Source organism: Chelonoidis abingdonii, chromosome 7, assembly GCF_003597395.2.
Source record: "Chelonoidis abingdonii isolate Lonesome George chromosome 7, CheloAbing_2.0, whole genome shotgun sequence".
In the NCBI taxonomy this organism is placed as follows: Eukaryota; Metazoa; Chordata; order Testudines; family Testudinidae; genus Chelonoidis; species Chelonoidis abingdonii.
Window position 1 is genome coordinate 25,793,502 of NC_133775.1, and position 18,910 is coordinate 25,812,411.

Genomic DNA, 18,910 nt, shown 5'->3' on the forward strand with positions numbered 1-18,910 from the left:
GTTTGTTGCCTCTGGGCCTGCCAGGGGTCCCAATAGATCCACTAAGGATAGGGAGCTTGTAGCTGGTACTATGGCTGCCCAAACCATAGAGGTTGAGAGTTGGATGGGCGATATGCCTGGTGTCCATGATGAAATTGGAACGCGTATGGCGGGTAGGATGATGGTGGGAACCCAAGTCCTCTCGCTCACTCTCTAATTCTGAGGAGGAGAAAGGTGGTGTGCAGCATGGAGATATCATTGAGTCCAATGCTCTTGGAAAACTCGGCATCAGAGCCCCAGTACTGAGTAGGGGCGAGTCTGGTGCATCAGACACAGACCTGTTGCGCACTGGAAATCAGTCGGTGCAGATGACGGAGGTACTGGTGGTTGTCCATGCCAAATGGCTTGTACGAACAAAGTTGGAGATGCAGACCTAGTCATATAGTCCGTCAGTGCCACGCGCGCTGGGGTCAGTGCCGATGACCATGTAGATGTAGCCTTCACCACTGCAGATCTTCCATGCTTTTCATGCCCCCACATCAAGTACCGGTACTTCTTTGACCATACCCATCAGGTCTTTGGGCAGATCAACTTGCTCTGTTGCCTTGGTACCACACATGCTCTAGATGGCTTCGGCACCGTCAGTACCGATCATTTCCGGCTCAATTGGGGCTTGCTATGGGGACTCACAGGCCTTTTCTTAGTGGTCTTGAGTGAGTGGCTCGTCTCCTTGGGATCACCTGCCTTCAACATAGAAGGCTGCAGTGACAGCTCTTGCTGCGGATCTGGGGTTGAAGCCTTAACTCTTTGTCCTTCCTGGATCTAGGTTTTAACTGCTGGCACCAACCACAATTCTGTGAATTATGCTTTTCCCCCAGAAAGTGAATGCACTGCAAATGTCCATCTGTCATTAGGATGAATTCTTTGCTGTTAAGTCACTTTTTGAAGCCTGGAGAGCCCGGGATACCCTTGTCCAGGGGCAGTCTGCACCCCTCCCGCCAACCCTTTCTTCTCCACCCCCCGCCCCCCAACTCAAAACAAACCAGGTACTAAAAGAAAAAGGCTTCAAGGAAAGCTAAAATTTGCAAAACTATAGGGAGTTAATGATCCATTAATGGACAGCTCTTAGCTCCCTCTCTAGTTAGGAGTGGTTGAGAAAGAACTGAGAAGGAAATGCCTGTGCATGCTGGATAGCTTCATGACAACTGGGGAGATGCATGTGGGATGGACTGCTATTGAAATTCTCCAATTGGCAGTGCGGGGGTGCACCCCCCCCCCCCATAGTGGAGCACCCATAGGGACAACACTACTCAAAGAAGAACTGATTGTTCACATGGTGCTGGCTCTATTCCTTGTGTCCACCTAAGTAGCATTAATTAAAAAAAAAATCAGCTAAAAACATATTCAGTGTTTCCTTATTGTTACAGGTCCCACATACGCAATTGCCATAGATACCACAGAGATATTATATTATTGCAAATGAGAGTAGATGGTTCATGTAAAAAACCTGCTCTATTGAAGTATGAATCATATTATGAAAGAATTTGAGAATCTTGGTCAAAATATTACTTCTGAAGAATCCATAAGATAAGGACAAAAAGACTGGAAAGAATCAGAGAATACTGATTACTAATTTTTACCCGAATAAACATTTCCAATTCAGTCTTCCTTCTTTTTTCAGTCTTCTCAGCCTCTATTTGGCAGGTATGACAAACATACAGGTGGTTAACAGCTGGTCCTCCCCCATACCTATAATCACAGTAAATTTCATTATTAATTTCATGACAAATATTTCATATTTCTCCTCCACATTTCTAATAGCCACGAGAATGCCAGCACCAGATTCTGTTTGCTTTAATGACATGTGGCAAACACACTCAGAAGTATAGGCTGAATTTCTTATTTTTAATGCTATTACCTTGGATAATTCATCTGTGAATTGGGGCAAAGCACAGCTGCACATACTAATAGGAGCTACTGAAAGCTGTCTACGATACACTCAGGTTCTGGTCACTATGACACATGTAGGCTACCATTTATTCTCTACACTACAGTAATATTTACCGTAACTAGGGATACTGGCATTTGATCTTTGGAAACAAATATATTTAAGATTCTGCCTCACTAGACCCAGTCTGAATAGTTTATTACTTAAATCTTCTCCTAATAAAGACAGTTGGCCACAAGTTCCTTCAATGAACTGCACCAAGTTAAAAAAAAAAAAAAAGTATATTTAAAGATAAAAATAATCTTTATTGCTCTGAAACTATCCACTACAAAAATGCAAACAACTCCACCCTCCACTCCTCACCATTCCAAAGCCTTCATAGTTATACCACAAAAAAGCTAGTAGCAGTTTATTACCTCTAAACCCTACAGTTTTGAATGAAGAAAAAAATTAATACAATTAACAGAAAAAGCTTTAAAAAAAACAAAATACTTTTGGACATTTCTCCCAGATGAGGATTGAAAAAGCAGCTATTATTAGTCAGTTATTAACAATGTTATTTGCATTTTTAAATGCACAATTTATCTGACATGCACAGTCATTGTAACTGTTGTTATTTCTCAAAACTAATGAGGAAAAAACTAACACAAAACTATGGAGGTGGACTACAAGACCAGAAAAACACTCGGCCCCACCCCATGCCAGTAAAAAGTTATTTGAAGTTTAAAAACAAAGAAGAGACTGTATATTTTTAAAATCTACCCACCACATGGCCTAAAGAAATTATCATCCACAAGAATAAAAGCTCTTCACCTGGTAATTCTGACTCAAAATCCTAACATAAGCATGTGTGATATGCCACATTAAAAATCTCCACTTCATATCTGTATGTCACCAAAACGATTTACATGTATTTGCAAACATGTCACCAAGTTTTGTGTTGAACAATACTGCAATGGGGATATTTATGCTTGGCTCTCTACTTCAGAGGTTCTCAAACTGTGGTCCACGGATAGTTCCCTCTAAGGTGCGCACCTGGGCAGCTACACACAAGAGAATGAAGGGCCACCCACCTAATTAGTGGAGACACACAGGCATGGCTCCACTAATTAAGTGCCTGGACCCTGGAAAAGACACACATGTAAGGTGAGGTGGTGGACTTGGGGGGGAATAGGGGACAGGTGGGAGGTGGCAGTGGGGTGAGAAGAGGGGGTGAGGGGAATTTGGGACGTGCATGGCTGAGGTGGTCCTAGAAAGGGGTGACTTTCCCCAGTCCAGGGCTGCGGCTGCCGGGGAGAGATGGCCCTCCTTCTCAGTGTCAGCTCTGTGGCAGGGGAGAGACTTCCCTTCCAGCCCAGCCCCAGCTCAGGGGCTGCCGTGGTGGGGGAGAGAGGGCACATCCATCACATTAGAAAGGTAAGACTACTGATATTAAAATACAAGTTGTGTGCTTTTATTTGTAGAACAAAAAAACTGTTTATTATTACGTTTTTTTTAATATAGCACCTTTATCCAAACCGCTTTACAATAGTTAGCTAATGGTACACACAACATTTGGAAAGACCATTAAGTGGTCTGCTGAGACCCTCAGCAATTTTCAAGTGGTCCATGGAAAAAAAAAGTTTGAGAACCACTGCTCTACGTGACTCCAACATCTAAACTTGGTCAACATCCACTGTTTCGTTCATAGAAGATTATTTTGGCACGTGGCCCGCCAGAGGCCAGTTTGTTTACCTGCTGCGTCTGCAGGTTCAGCTGATTGTGGTTCCCACTGGCCACGGTTCACTGCTCCAGGCCAATGCGGGCGGTGGGAAGCAACAGCCAGCACATCTCTCAGCCCACACCACTTCCTGCAGCCCCCATTGGCCTGGAGTGTAGTTTTTTAAAATTAAATTAATGCTAAGTGGTTTTTTTGTTGTTTTTTTAAAACCAAAAATGCAAGCAATGGTAAAAGGCACTTTACAACAATGCCTTGTTTACTCAGATGTACAAATAAGCTCCAGTCTAAAATATGGCATGTAAGATCTTAATTCCGAAGATAATTTTATTTGAAATCTCTGAAGATAGTAAGTTTGGTTGTTTAGGACTATTTAGATGATTACAACAATTTAATTTGTGAAGATGTTATCTTTCAAGATATAAAAATGTCATATTTTGTTTAAATTAAAATTGAGTTATTTCATTACAATAAGATACTGTACTCACTCAGACTTTTGTCTCTTATCACTCAGACTTCATAGATGCATTTAAATCAGTGAGAGTCTTGTTTTAGCTCATGGATCACATTTCAGATTTTGAACTACATTCTCTGCCTATATATATTTTCGACTGAACTAGGTGATATGCTGATTATACTGTTTAAAAAAGATAAAAGGGAAATGCACCCACTAAGACCATTATTATTCTTCAGGAAATTTAGATTCATGAGAACACAACAACATGTACACTCAAAAGGACACCTCAACACTGGGAAGAGGATGGGAGAACAAATACTACATGACAAATGTTAGCTATGTTGCTTAAATTGGAAGGCACTTGGATACAGAGATGAGTGCAGCATAAGAACGAGAGCTGGTCAGTAATTTTCTGTCAATTATTTCCTGAGACAAAATGCAATTTCTGGAAAATTTCAATTTTGCATAGGAAAATTTTGATTTTTCCCCAAAATATTGATTTCTTGTTGGAAATATCAAAATGAAATATTTCATTTGGGAATGATTAACCCAAAATGGAATATTTAATTTTTTTCATTTCAACAAAACATTAAACAGTATTTGCCTATCATGGCACACAGTCTTACTAGATTTGTAATTCTGGCCCCCATTCTTGCCTCTGGACTGGGTTCCCTGGAAAACTGTAACTCCCATAAGACAATGCACCGATTTCCCTCTCATTGAGCTGCATGGTCATGGGTATCATATGACTCAGAGCATTATGGGAGATCTAGTCTAGCCAGGAATCTGGCCACATAGGGGAAAGTGGGATATCAGGCTCCCCAACTACAACTCCCCTAAGGCAACGCAGGATAAAATGCAGGTTAACGATAAAAGTTGAAGTTACTTGAAACAAAGCATTTCAGCACATCCCAACAACCCAAAACAAAGTATTCTGATTTGGAGAATGTTGAAATGATTTTTTTTGATCAAAATGTTTTGACATTTCCATATACAAAATTTTCTCTTCTGCTGATGAGATTGAAATTTCAATCTCATTTCAGAATGAAAACAAATGCTGAAATGTCAGAAATTTCCACAGAATGGAAATGCCAATTTCTGCTCAGCTCTAACAAGTACCTCCATAGAACAGAACTTGTTTACTCTCAGGTCTGCTCTGCATGCAAGTTACACTGGTTTAACTAAAGCCAGGTCTGCAACAGAAACTTTTGCAGGAGTAGCAATAATAGTTAGAGGTGTGATTTTTTAAATTACATTTCTACACTGACAACAGCCTTGTGTAGATGTAGTTATACTGGCACAAATGTGCTTTGGTTGGATTGCTTATTTTGCTGGTATAAACTGTCTCTATACTAGAAGGGTTTGCTGGTACAGATCTGGCCTAAAACTGTGATTTTAAACTGATTAGTTAAACCAGTGCAACTTGTACGTAGACAAGTCCTCTGAAAGCACTGGAGGCAGTTTGGTCCCAAACAGGCTTAATGCTACCTTTACTTTGTTCCATAACAAAAATCTGAACATTTTTTAATGTAATTTTTGATGAGTGAAATTTAACTTCATTTGCAATAAGAATTTTAGTTTTCTTCAACTGAAGAAGCCTTTTAGATCAGCATGGAAAGACTGCCCCACCAAGCTGTAGTCACTAGGTGGACCATGGGCCAAATCCAGACTGTCAGATGCTTTTAATAGATTCCGAAAACATCTTTTTATCATTATCATTATTATTATTATTTATCTTTTTTCTCTGACGGCTGGACCTTGACTATACCTTGACCAGGAAATTTGAGCCTTGACAAAAAATAATTGACTATGGCTGTAGAGAGAGAAGGCAGCAGGCACTCTCTGCCTAGCATGAAATACTGACAAGACCCCTGATTTGCAGTAAGGATAAGAACAGACATGGGAAGGACATGTCTCAGAATATGGTATTTTCAAAAGATCTGGAACTTCCCTGTGTTTTTGAAGAGTAAAGTTCAGTTTCTTATTAGCTGTTATACTTTGGTCTAATTCTGGTTTTTGAACTTGGTGTGAGGGTGGTTAATGGCCTTAACTACTATTCATTAGTCATTGGGAGAGGCAATAAGAACTATCAGGTCATATTTCCTCCCTGGCCTTCAATATGGAGGTAAGAGAGTAATTCCCAGTATCTCTGTAGGAACTCTAAAGAATTACTTGAGGAGCGAACCCTTCCGCTACTGGGAGGAGAATGATGAGTACGGAAATGGGTGTCTATTGGGGTCGGGGGTGGTGAGCAAGAGATACTTTGGGAAGCAATGGGAAGTTCTGCAGGAGCAGAGAGCTACTGCTTGTATGGGTTAGATGTGATGAAAAAACAAGCTACATAGAGAAGTAGGAAGAAGCTGGGTGGTGGGGATATAGGAACACATTTCCATTTTTTGCTTGGGACTAGCTACAAATCATTACACCCCTGCCTGAGCTTTCATGTTCAGATACCTGGGATTTAAAAGATAAAAATTCTTGGAATGTGTAATGGGCAACAGCCTCCTCACTGACCTCAATGGGGCTCCCATGAAGCTTTGTTTCTGTAAAAAGAATTGGGCCTTACAAGGGTCACTCCTTCATGAGGCACACAAACTCACCCTGCTAGAGGAGTGCAGAGTAATTACAGAGAACCCTCAGAAGTAAATTATTTTGAAATAATTTTGACAGCTGACTGAGGCAAAAAAGACAAAACCAAGGGAACAAAAAGCTAGCTCTTTCTATAGGTAGGAAGCTGTGATACATAGTTCCTTCAAAATACCTCTGGCAAAGCATGTTTTACTGACATCCTTTATTATTTTGTAGAAGAATATATAATAGCATTTATTGGTATGATACCCCAGTTATCGGCAACACCATTTACTCATGCTGTCTTGTACAAAGCAAATTTCATAAATCTGCACCTTGCACTCCTGGATACAAAGCTGAGAGAAGGAATTATATTTTTAAACACTAACTCTAAGATTTGTGAACTCACGACTTAGCACAAATGCTGACTCTCAAACCACAGCGCACAGCAGTGTCAGTTACCTGCTATATAGAGTATCCCATATGTTCTGAGGTAGCATTACAACCAAGTCCTCTATAAAACCAGCTTTATGTGGAAGAACACCTATAAAAGAAGAAAAAAGGTCTTGCTACTTTTTTTTTTTTTGGGGTGGCTATTCTACATAGTTATCTCTTTCCCTAACTCTAATGTTTTAAAGGTCTCTAAGTCATGAACCACCTTTTGACCAATTCAAATCAAAATATAAGATATAATATAGTAAATGTTGTTTTGAATGATCCGTCAAAGTCCCAACTCAAGAGCAGTCTCTTAAAAGAGGCCCCACTCTCTTTAAGATGTGGCTGAACATTTTACCAGAAAAGCTGAAGAGAATCATATCAAAGATTTAATTCAGACATATCTGAAAGCAGAAATGGATTGATTGTAAAGGCTTCTTTTAAGAACGCTGGTTGTAAAATGTTTTTTAAAATGTAGGATTAAATTCTAATTTAAAATTGTTACTTAAAAGTTTCTGGATTACTCACATAAAGGCCATTGATTGTGACTTACCAAATTCTATTCCACTCACTACTCAGTAAAGCTCATTAGTTGTCTTCAGGCTTTCTAGATAGCATCAATAGTCCACAAAGAGGCTATGGATAATGAAAATTCAGGAAGAAGGGGAACAGCAGAAAGGCTATGGGGATTATGGACAATGAAGTTTCATTTACTATTGCTCCTACTACTGTACAAACACTATATACTATGAACAGCTATTGTACATACACAGCATCCAAGCCTCTCCCTGTGAGGAAAACTAGCGAGGATGATGCATTTGTGGATGTAAGGAACAGCAGGTCTTGAACGCTGGTCCACAGGACTCTGTGACACTAGGTAAGTTCCAACCTGCCATCTGTTGTCAGAAGAGGAGCCAAACTCTGATAGAAGACCCCAGCCCTGGAAACTGATTGGTGGACCAACAGGGGTCCCAACAGGTTCACAGCTCCTATTTAAACCCAGCACAGCAACAAGAAATTGTCCATACAACTCCTTTCACCCTGCTTAGGGCTGCTTCCCCAGCAGTACCTGTTCATACTGCTGATCTCCTGGTAACCTGACCCTGCCTGCCTCATGACACCTGACTCTTGATTTTGCTCTCTGGCCTGTGTCGGACTCTGACCTCTTGATAGCTGACCCAGCCTGACTCCTGACCCCTGATTCAACCACTAGGTCACACCATTTATTTCCTAATCTTGACAGTGGCATTTGTAGCAGCCCTGAGCAATGAGGTGGTGGTGCTATAGATCCACTGGGTTCTCATAGGCTCAGGTTCTCCTTCTGCACACATACAGTCTACAAATGACCACAGGCACAGTATTTTCTCTTTTTGCACGTGGTTACATGGGAGAGGGTGCTGGATACTACATGGTGGTTGCTTAGAAAGTCAGAAGCCCAAATAAAGGTGACATCGCAAAACAGAGCTCTCACTAATGTCTAGTAGAGGAAGGACAATTTATAACTTGTGTACAAAACATGCAAGAAAGTTTTCTTGATCATTATTGTTTTCATGTTGGATACCCTGTTGTCCCCTATCGTATCTGGGTTCCTGGGATTGTTATCCTCATTGTGTAGCTGTGACAAGTATTTATGTTACAAGGTGTTAGTCCAAACAGTTACTAGGGGAATATAACTACATAATCAAATGTACAAAATGACAAAAAATCTATATAAATGTTTTGAAAAAATGCAGACCATATTAGGATGCTATGGAAAAACATGCACACTGAGGAAAAATTATTATATACACTCTTTGTGGAATTACACTCTGTGATCAGATCTTCACTGTAAAACACTTAAAGTAGGTCCCTAACCAGAAATGACGACAAGATAATAAATAACCTTGCCTTCTGGGTAACTGATAAGAGTAAAGATTAAGAAACTGATTACACACAAGTTCCAGTATTTTAAAAAATTCCCTGCTAGCCAGTGAATAAGTCTTCATCCTCAAAGGTAGATGTTCTGTTTTACAGGTACTTCATAAAAGATTAGCAGTCTCACCTCCATGTATACAGAGGAAATCATTATTTGAAATAGGTCCTGGCTCAGCAAAAGTCTTGAATTTATTCAGCCACCGTCGAGAAATATAGAACTGCAGGAGACTTGGTTCCATCACAGTCAACAGACTTGACACCCTCTGTCTCTCTCTTTGTGCTTCTTCATTGCTCTTTCTATTATATAAATAAATAAATAAATAAAAAAGCATTAAGCACAGGATGTATCCTGATGTGTGGTGCTGATTTACTCTGAACACTGGTTTGAAACCAACTTTTTCCTTCACTGAATTTCTGAGTCATTATATTTAATACACCTAAAAACCCAATTAAAAATATCCCATTACTATACCATTAAATAATTGTAATTCAAGTTAAAACAACCAATAGAAAAGGCATCTATTTAAATAAAGGATTTGAATTTGAAATGTGTACTACCAAGATATAAATATTTCACACGCTTGAGTTTATATTCTAATTTTGAAGTATTTGTTCACAACAAGCACAGTGTTCTTTTTGACAATATGGTCTATTCCTAAAAGGAACACAGAAGCAGTCATTGTGAGTCAGACCAATGACCATATGTTGGCCAGCAACCTGTATCTTGTGCTTCTGGCAAAGACAAAAATATTATCTACTCATCTGTGCAATTCTATTGTAACTTATTTCTGCTAGACTCGGTATTCAACTTCCGGTAGCAAACATACATCCTTTGTTAATTTAAACTCGACGTCAGTATAAAGAATGTAACGCTTAAAAACGGAATACTTTAATAGTTGTAAAACAGTTAAAAGATAAGAGTCTAATTGCATGTACAGTTCCAAGTACAAAAGTGACAGAGACTGAAGATAGTAATAGCAGGTGTCTCCTTTACGCTGTCTGAGTTTCAGGAAAAGACCAGGATACAGCAAAATAAGGACACAGTAAAACCCCTGTTGTTCCAGTTCCCAGCTGCTAAAGAGTTTTCTCAAATCCCCTTATAGCTCTAACAATCTCAGTCTGTGTGCAGAATCCTCTCTGTATGCCTTATTTTTATTCAGAGGAGGATGCAATCTTAATTGCCAGTTCTAAGACTCTTCATGTTCTAGTAATCTCACTGAGTTTTCATTATCTTAAATCTGTAGAATTAATGGTCTGATCCACCTCTGTGGCTTTATTCTGAAGTTTTATAAGCATTTAAATGTTCAAGCAATTTCACTTCGTAATTGTTACATCAAAAAATAAACTGGTGGCAAAGCATTTTCATTAAATCAAAGCAAAGCATCTCATGGGGGTGGCATCTAGTGCTCCTCTCAATATCACACTAGAGCAAGTCATCTTGAAGCCTTTCCACTATGGTAGCTCTGCTGCATTACTGCCTTCTTCAGAAGAGCAGAGTCTCTTTTTCTCTTGTACTGAAATTGGTATGCGTTATTAATGTATCTTCTGAGGGCTATTATAAAATAAAAGCATATCCCGGAATAGTTGATTCTGTGTGACACATACTTGACATGAGTTCTATCTGAACTACAGGGTCTCTTGCCAATAGCCTAGTGTCTGACTGACCCAACCTCCCCTCCCCAATTCCAAATGTCTCACAAAATTTATTTAGCAACCTAATTTTAAAAGCTGGGTGCCAAACGGCCAACAGCTCACAAGTGATTCATTTATTTGAACAAGGTTTATACTGATACTGACCTTTCTCCTTCTTTTATTCACTTTCTTACCTGTAGAAGAGAACATAAGCTTCTGCATTCTGTACAGTGGATTCTGGTACTTCTGTGACACTCTGATCATCAAATTCATACCACAGATTATTTAAATTGTTTCGGCAATAAGCTATATAATGTCCACCTAGAGTAAGAAGGTATTAGAGAGACTGTACAGTGAAATGTGCGGCTATGAACAATTTAGGTAACAAGTAAAGAATACAGAAAATTGTACATCTTTTCATCACATATGTTTAATGGTATTAATGAAAGGGACTTTACTATGCAAATTTGGTTTAAGTTCCTTATAAATCTAAGATCAGCTTTTTGTTCCATTCCCACCAGCTAAAGGGAAAAAGCAGACATGGTTATGTTCTTTCAACATATGCTCTGCTCTCCAAGTGATCTTTAGTTTGATTGATTTCTAAGCAATATGAATATTTTGCTCTGGGTCATGATGTCCAAAACAGTCCATTTAGTAAGTTATTTTAGTCAAAGCAACGTCTCTGTCCAGATTTTCACATTCTCTAAAAGCGGCCAGTGTACCTGCATGAAATAGGAACCACGTTCTGCTGTTTAACATCTCAAGATTCCTAATTTGCATCTTGGATACTATTCACATTTAGGCTCAGGTTGTTTCTTAAAATACGGAGTGCCGATAGTTGAGATAATCATATACCTGCCCTTGATTTGAAAGGGAGGCAGTATTTAGGGAAGAATAAAATGAAACAACTTGACCTAAACAATAAGGTCCTTATCTTTGGTCCTTAACAGAATCTATTCTTGAGCTATTCTGACTCCCATTTCTGACTGAATGCACCCTATTTTTTTCCTGGTCTCTGACTCTTGAGAACAACATGGAAACTAACTATAACAGAACCCCAGAGTTATGAACACCTTGGGAATGGATATTTTTGTTCAGAGTTACGAACACAGTATGTTTGTTCTTTCAAAAGTTTACAAATGAACATTGACTCAGTAAAGTTTAAAAGCCGTATTATGCAAAAGAAAAATGCTGCTTTCCTCTTTTTTTTAATAGTTTATGTTTAACATGGGGCTGTACTATATGTGAGGTTTTTTTTGGTCTCTGCTGCGGCATGATTGTGTACAGTACTTCCAGTTCCAAATGAGATGTGCGGTTGACTGGTCAGTTCATAACTCTGTTATTCATAACTCTGATTGGTTGATTCATTCTTCTTTAAATTGTACAAAACTCCTAAATAACATTCCAAAATGTAAGTCAAAACTCACTTTAAAAAACAAATAATCAAACAGAACATGTGCTAGCTGCTGACTTCAATCAACAATAAGATTAGTCAATACTGGAATTAATAATTACTACCACCATTGTCCATATTTATCTTTCACACCAGTAAATCTTAATGATACCCTTAATCTCACATCTACTTACATAAAATGAAGTATGCCATGAACATCTGTCACTATGTTTGCATTCTGAAACAACAAACCTATACTTACTGCTGGCAGTTCCATGGTGGCAGATGACAGACAAGAGATCATATGTCACAATCTGAGCTGGACTGTCCTTAGCAACGAAAGGCTGAAGATCAAGTCCTTCCAGGGGAAAGGATACATGGGTACCAATTTTTGTGGAAAACATGAGCTCATGTCTGAATCTTTTGAGATGAATGCATAATATCTGTAAGAAGGATTGACAGACTTAACTGATGTGTCATTTTCTATTTAGAAACTATACTGCAGAGGCCCTTTAGATCGACTTACTGTGGTGTCTTCACCACGGTGAGTTGACTGCTGCTGCTCCTCCCTCGACTCCGCCTGCACCTCTCACGGCCGTGGAGTTCAGGAGTCAATGGGAGAGCACTTGGGGATTGATTTATCGTGTCTAGACTAGACGCGATAAATCAACCCCCCGCTAGATTGACTGCTGCATGCTGATCTGGTGGGTACTCTAGACATACCCTTAGGGACTCCTATGGCCCCAGTACAAGCAGCTGGAATCAATTTCTTCTGCAGTTGGAGGCAGCTGATGGCAGCCTCAGGACTCTCCACATTTATTTTAAGTTAGCTGCATTTGGGATTTCTCCCAAAAAATCATCTTACTGATCCTGCAAAAATCCTAAGGCTAGCACTGAGCAGTTGCCAAAACTTAATACTTCAATGAAGGACAAAGCTCTTCCCCAACTGCATTTAACTATTTGTGCAAGGTTGTAACCAGGGTCAAATTTCTTCACAATTCTTGCAGTCACCAGCAGATGCTCTGAAGCTAAGATTTGATTACCTTTAGCATGCATAGCTACAAATGTAACAAGTCAGAAACGTTTCCAGCTCAGCTATAGTATTTAACTCTATGATCTCCAGCAGAAGTGAATTCCACAGGATGGCTACAGGACTGTAGGAAAAAAAAAACTTTCTTCTTCTAACTTTTCTTTTCATAGAATCATAGATTATTAGGGTTGGAAGGGACCTCAGGAGATCATCTAGTCCAACCCCCTGCTCAAAGCAGGACCAATCCCCAAATGGCCCTCTCAAGGACTGAACTCACAACCCTGGGTTTAGCAGGCCAATGTTCAAACCACTGAGCTATCCCCCTGTCTGTATTTCAGTTGCCCTGTCTGTAAAATGGAATAATAAAATAAATAATAATGATAATAATGTTCTTGTTAGACTGACCTAACGCTTGGTAAAGCAACCCCCATCCTTTCATGTATTTATGCTTGCGCCTGTATTTTTCACTTCATGCATCTGATGAAGTGGGTTTTAGCCCACAAAAGCTTATGCCCCCCAAAAATTTAGTCTCTAAGGTGCCACAAGGACTCCTCATTGTTTTTTCTCTAAAACCAGTCCTACAAGGCACAGAGATCCATGCATTTCCACAGACTTCAATGGGAACTGACGGTATGCTTTTCATTTTAACTGTTCATTTTCTTGTAAAGTACCTGACCAAATGTGACTAGATGCAAATTTTTTTTTTTTTTAAAGGAATGCAAGTATGCGGCTACATTTTAATTTTTTAACATTCAAGACACAATCTACTTTCTGTGCGACTCATTAACCTTGCCACATTTCGAATCATGCAGAAGAAACAATTTTAAAGATGTGTGATTACGATACCTCAGGAAAGTTTTGCACTTTGCAGAATTTCACTCCATTTCTTAACCTAAGCAAAGATGAAAAACATCATTTAGTTCTATAAATGTTTCGCCTCCTGTGCCAACTCAGCAAAAACATGATGAAGAAGTCTTAGAGTTGTGTGTTACATTAGTAAACCTGAAATATTCCTGAAATGCAGACTAGACTTACTGTAGCCAGAATGTATGAATAATGAAATCTTGAAGCAAAGAAAATCTGTTCCACTGAATAATTCAAAGCAGTAACTATGTGTCTACCAGTTCTATCTAGCCAATGGATTTTCTTAGTATGGAGGAAAAGATTTAGCATTTAAACTTTGTGAAAGCAAATTATGGCTGAATTGCAGTTTTTGCTAAATAAGTTCATTCTTCAAGAAAATTTAACTGCAGCGGAGTATCAATAAATAATTAAAATGGAGTGCCAATATGCACTCCATTTCCACTGAAGGCTATGAACATTCTTCAAGGTCCTCTGTACTTTACTGGCCCCATACTTTATTTACTTAAATTGTACTATGATGCTTGTACAAGAAAACAGTAATATGTATAACAGCAACAACTGTTAAGAGTCTGACAGTGTTACGTTCCTTTATTTTGACAAAACATCATCAACAATTAAGGATTTATCTTACAGTAATACAAAGCGTTGCTGTACATTTAGATTAAATATTTCTTTACAATCCCTGTGATACTACACCCCAAGAGAGCGCCCTATAAACCCCATACTCTTTATTTGTATGTAATTGTGATATTGCATACAAAGCACGCCTTATAAGGTATCATGAGAAAGGTAATGATCTGCTGAAACCCACTGTTCCATCTAAATATATATATCTCATTAATGCATATGAAGTTATGAGAATTGTGTTGTATGATTTCCACTAAAATCTGCTGTGGGTTTGGAAAGCATCCAGATACTAGCTCCCCAAAGACAACCAGGGAGATAACCAACACCTAGGCAGGTGCTGAACAACCATCAACAGCCATTGTCCAGCAAGGGAGCTACAATGCAATGACTCACTTGCACAAGGCCACACCAGGGGAATTGCTCAACCTTACCTTGTGACTCAGCAGTCCCCACTACACATGCCTGGACGTACGTTCTCCAAACACACGGACTAAGGGTATAAAACAGAACACAGGGGCCCCATGCTTTGTCTTTTCTCCTCCGCCCACCTACACTGCAAGGAACAAGGATGCTGAGAAGACTGATGATTTCAACAGAGGAGACTGGTCCAGGTTTAAGAGACAAACCTGTATATTAAGGACTAAGAGCCAATAGGGTGAGAACATTGGTTGATCTAAATACTGTCTAGTGTGATAAGGGTTAAGGTTTAGACTGCGTGCTTATATATTTTATTTTATTTTGGTGACCACTGACTTTTTGCCTATCACTTATAATCTATCTTTTGTAAACAATAAACTTGCTTTACTGTTTATCTTTACCAGTGAGTTTGCCTGAAGTGCTTGGTAAATCTGCTCAAGTTCACAAAGGCTGGTGTATGTCCACTTTCCATTCCAAGTGGTGAACCAATTAATAAACTTGCATTGCTCAAGAAAAGGTCTTGAACAGTGCAAGACTGTGTATTCCCGAGCTACAAGCCTGTGAGCTGGGGGGGATTTGGCTGGTGCCTTCTCTGTGATATTCATGAGTGACTCTGGGAGCATTCATGCAATTTAGCTGGGTGTGGGGCTCCATATGTGGTTGTGCTGAATGCTAACAGTGCCTGGAGGGGTTTGCTCCTTGTCACTGGCAAAGCATTGAGAGACATAGCCCAGGCTGGAGAGTTAAGGGAGCACAGTCGTCCCACACTGCAGTCCCAGGCTACACCCTGGGGATCCCGTCACAATCTCAATATGGTTGTCCTTGTACCAAAAATACAGGATTCTCATCTACGAAAGTCACTGTATGTTGCATTTATTTCCACATATTCAACTTTTGCAGCAACAGTTAATGTGCTGGTCAAGACCAAGGCTTATCAAAGCAAACTTAAGGTAAAAGATGACTTACTTTTTACACTTTTCACAACTGTACATGTTATCACCTGTAGATTGTGGGAGGGGGAAAAATAACCATTATTTTCTAAACACAAGCAATTATTCTTCAAGGTATCCACTATACTTTATTGATGATAACTGTGATTTACAATAGCTATTATACTTTTCTATTGCTTTGATTGTGTCATTGTAATTTCAGGGATAATTTATTGTTCAGGTTAAATGTTTTCAGTCAGTGTTTGAAGACTCTGGATTGCTCTGGAAAAAGTTTAGTATTTCACTAAGCAAATGTATGATATATGGTTTTCTTAGGGTTTATGCTCCCAAACAGTAAAAATATATTCTGGATTATGTTGGGTTATTTAATCATGTTAAAATAAAAGGGAAGCAGTACACAGTTTAAAGGCAAGAGAAGGAGCAAATTCCCAAATTTAGATTGAAAATGTCTTGAACTCAATCTGATTTTATTTCATTATGAGAAATTCAATTATTGGATATTTCCAAGAAAACTTATGTGAAAATTCTTGCTTCAAAATCCTTTTCAAAAGTGATTAAAAAAAAATATATGGTGGATCCTATGACCAGGAATATTTTTAAAAGTCTGATGTGTGCTTTGGTTCAATTAAAAAAAAAGCACAAAGTAAAATACCTCATCTATTTACCTTGTTTTAAAAAGAAGGCACATTAGACATATTTAAAAAGTGGCTTACCCTTGAGCTCATCTCTGGCGAAAAAGGCAGCAAGACAATCTTGTAAGGTTACTATTGGACCCCAAAACCAGCTAGGAACACATGAGACAACAAACCTGAAACATCATTGACAGAAAACACAACAAATGTTCTGCCAGTAGAGCAGAAACTGCAATTTTAAAATCTAAGCACTACAGAGAAAATCAATTACCTTTTAAAGTACTCCACAAAAAATGCTATCCACCCCTGGGGAGCATATGCGTCACTACACGACCCTGCCTTGACTACAGAAGTCTGATGACTTGCAGAATGCAGTTTGGCAAGGTCTTCCTTACCTGGAATAGGCAATGACAGATCCTGAAAAGTCTCCAGGGTAACAGATACCTATGCAAAAAATAAAGTATGGAGGAAAATTAGGCTTTTGTTAAAAGAAATAAGAAATTAATTCTAATTTTGTCAAGTACACCACAGTGTTTCCTTACTTTATTTTATGATCTTGAGAAGTTTGATCAAAAGAGTGACTGCTAAATAAAGATTCAGTGTTTTATTCCTAAAATTCCACTAGATGGCAATCTCTCAATTATCATTTAAATGGATTTCGGTCATAAAACCAGTATTTTGAAGAATATTGCACTAGGTGATACTTTAACACTTAAAGAAGTAACAATGGCTCTTTTATAAACCCCAGCTGGTTTATCCCGTGGTAGTGGTGATGTTAGTAGTATAGAGCTTTTCACAGATGGCTCTCATGGGTACTAATTCTACCATACTGCAGCAAAAATACTTCAGGACCAGACTTCAAAGAGAAACTGCTGAGCTTCAGTTCATCTGCAAATTTGACACCATCAGCTCAGGATTAAACAAAGACTGTGAATGGCTTGCCAACTACAAAAACAGTTTCTCCTCCCTTGGTTTTCACACCTCAGCTGCTAGAAGAGGGCCTCATCCTCCCTGATTGAACTAACCTCGTTATCTCTAGCCTGCCCCTGGAAACTTCCACTACATGCATCCGACGAAGTGGGTATTCACCCACGAAAGCTCATGCTCCAATAAGTCTGTTAGTCTATAAGGTGCCACAGGACTCTTTGCTAATTCTACCAAATGTTGTTCAAATTATTTTGATGGTGTTTTACTTAGAAACAGCCCTCTCCCTCCAAATAAGAATGAGCACTTCTGACTTTTGGGGCTATTTTTATAGGAAACTGAAGTGGTTTGTTATAACAACTTAGAAGTAAATATCTGCTAAGAATCATTTTTGGAAGTTTTTTTAATTGCCTGCTACTATTTAAGTGGCACTGTGAACAAATGCGACTTGCTTTTCTTCAGTGCAGGCTGCCATTTTTACTAAAGAACATCACACTTTCCAGAAGGAAGCTGAGCTTCATAAGTCATTTTCGGACTTCAAACTACTTTGAAAAATCAAACTTTAAATGTTTTTAATGATACCTGAATTTTCTCAGCCCTAACTTACACAATGAGGCTGTTGGAACAGTATGACTAGCTACCCTTTTCTATATTCCAGATAATTAAAAACACTTAATGACTGCCTTTTCTAATCCAATGTAATAGTTAGACTATTTTATATTACAAGGCAATTTTCCTGAGGAAGCTGTGTGTGTTAGGAAGTCAGGCTAACCATGACTGGATTTTCTGCTAAATGAAACTGCAGATATAAAAGATTCCTCCTCCATATTGGGTTCCATTCTTCTAGCATGAACTGCTTTTCACATGAAAAGGATTTCTCCTCCCCACAACACAGCCTTTATTCTTATTTAAAAACAGAAGAATTGAAAATAGGCACCTCATAGCTTAATGTAAAAATAACTGAATGAGCAGTTCTGAATGTCTGAATGATATTAGCAATCTGTGACCAACAGCATGTAGACACCACAGTCCTTGGTTAGTCATAATACCACAGGAAAAGGAACTGTGGCCTTCACCTGCACACACACCTTGCTATGTGTCTAAGCAAGATAACAGAGCTGTTCAGCTACTTTATAACAAATAGTGGGAACCTCCTGGATGGGGGCAGGGAAGAGGAAGAAAAAGAAAACTTTACTGCACTTTGGGGGGGGAAAAAAAAAAAAGCTAAGTCTGCAACCAAGACCCACAATTTCATTGAGTTTCAGTTGGACTTATGCTCTTTCTATTCCCAAATGAGAGGCAAAAGTCTATATTAAAGAAGGGTTGCAACAGTTACTATTAGAGACTGAGAAATTAAAAACTGAGGAGACATAACAGCTGCAGAACTCAGAAAGGGGCCAAATCCCAAGAGAAAGATTACACA

General features: G+C 38.9%; 1 protein-coding gene across 2 annotated transcripts in view; it reads right to left on the reverse strand.

The window, feature by feature from the left end:
• USP33 (ubiquitin specific peptidase 33) overlaps positions 1-18,910 on the reverse strand; it is a 98,681-nt gene that overhangs the window by 9,395 nt on the left and 70,376 nt on the right. Inside the window, exons 14-22 of one of the 2 annotated variants that reach the window (XM_032802480.2) lie at positions 16,835-17,007; positions 16,645-16,739; positions 15,948-15,981; positions 13,920-13,965; positions 12,306-12,486; positions 10,845-10,971; positions 9,146-9,315; positions 7,132-7,213; positions 1,620-1,728 (exon numbers count right to left, since the gene is read on the reverse strand). In XM_032802480.2, coding sequence (XP_032658371.1) covers positions 1,620-1,728; positions 7,132-7,213; positions 9,146-9,315; positions 10,845-10,971; positions 12,306-12,486; positions 13,920-13,965; positions 15,948-15,981; positions 16,645-16,739; positions 16,835-17,007 — 1,017 coding nt within the window. The remainder of the gene's footprint in view (positions 1-1,619; positions 1,729-7,131; positions 7,214-9,145; positions 9,316-10,844; positions 10,972-12,305; positions 12,487-13,919; positions 13,966-15,947; positions 15,982-16,644; positions 16,740-16,834; positions 17,008-18,910) is intronic. The other variant, XM_032802486.2, reaches the window with a different exon arrangement.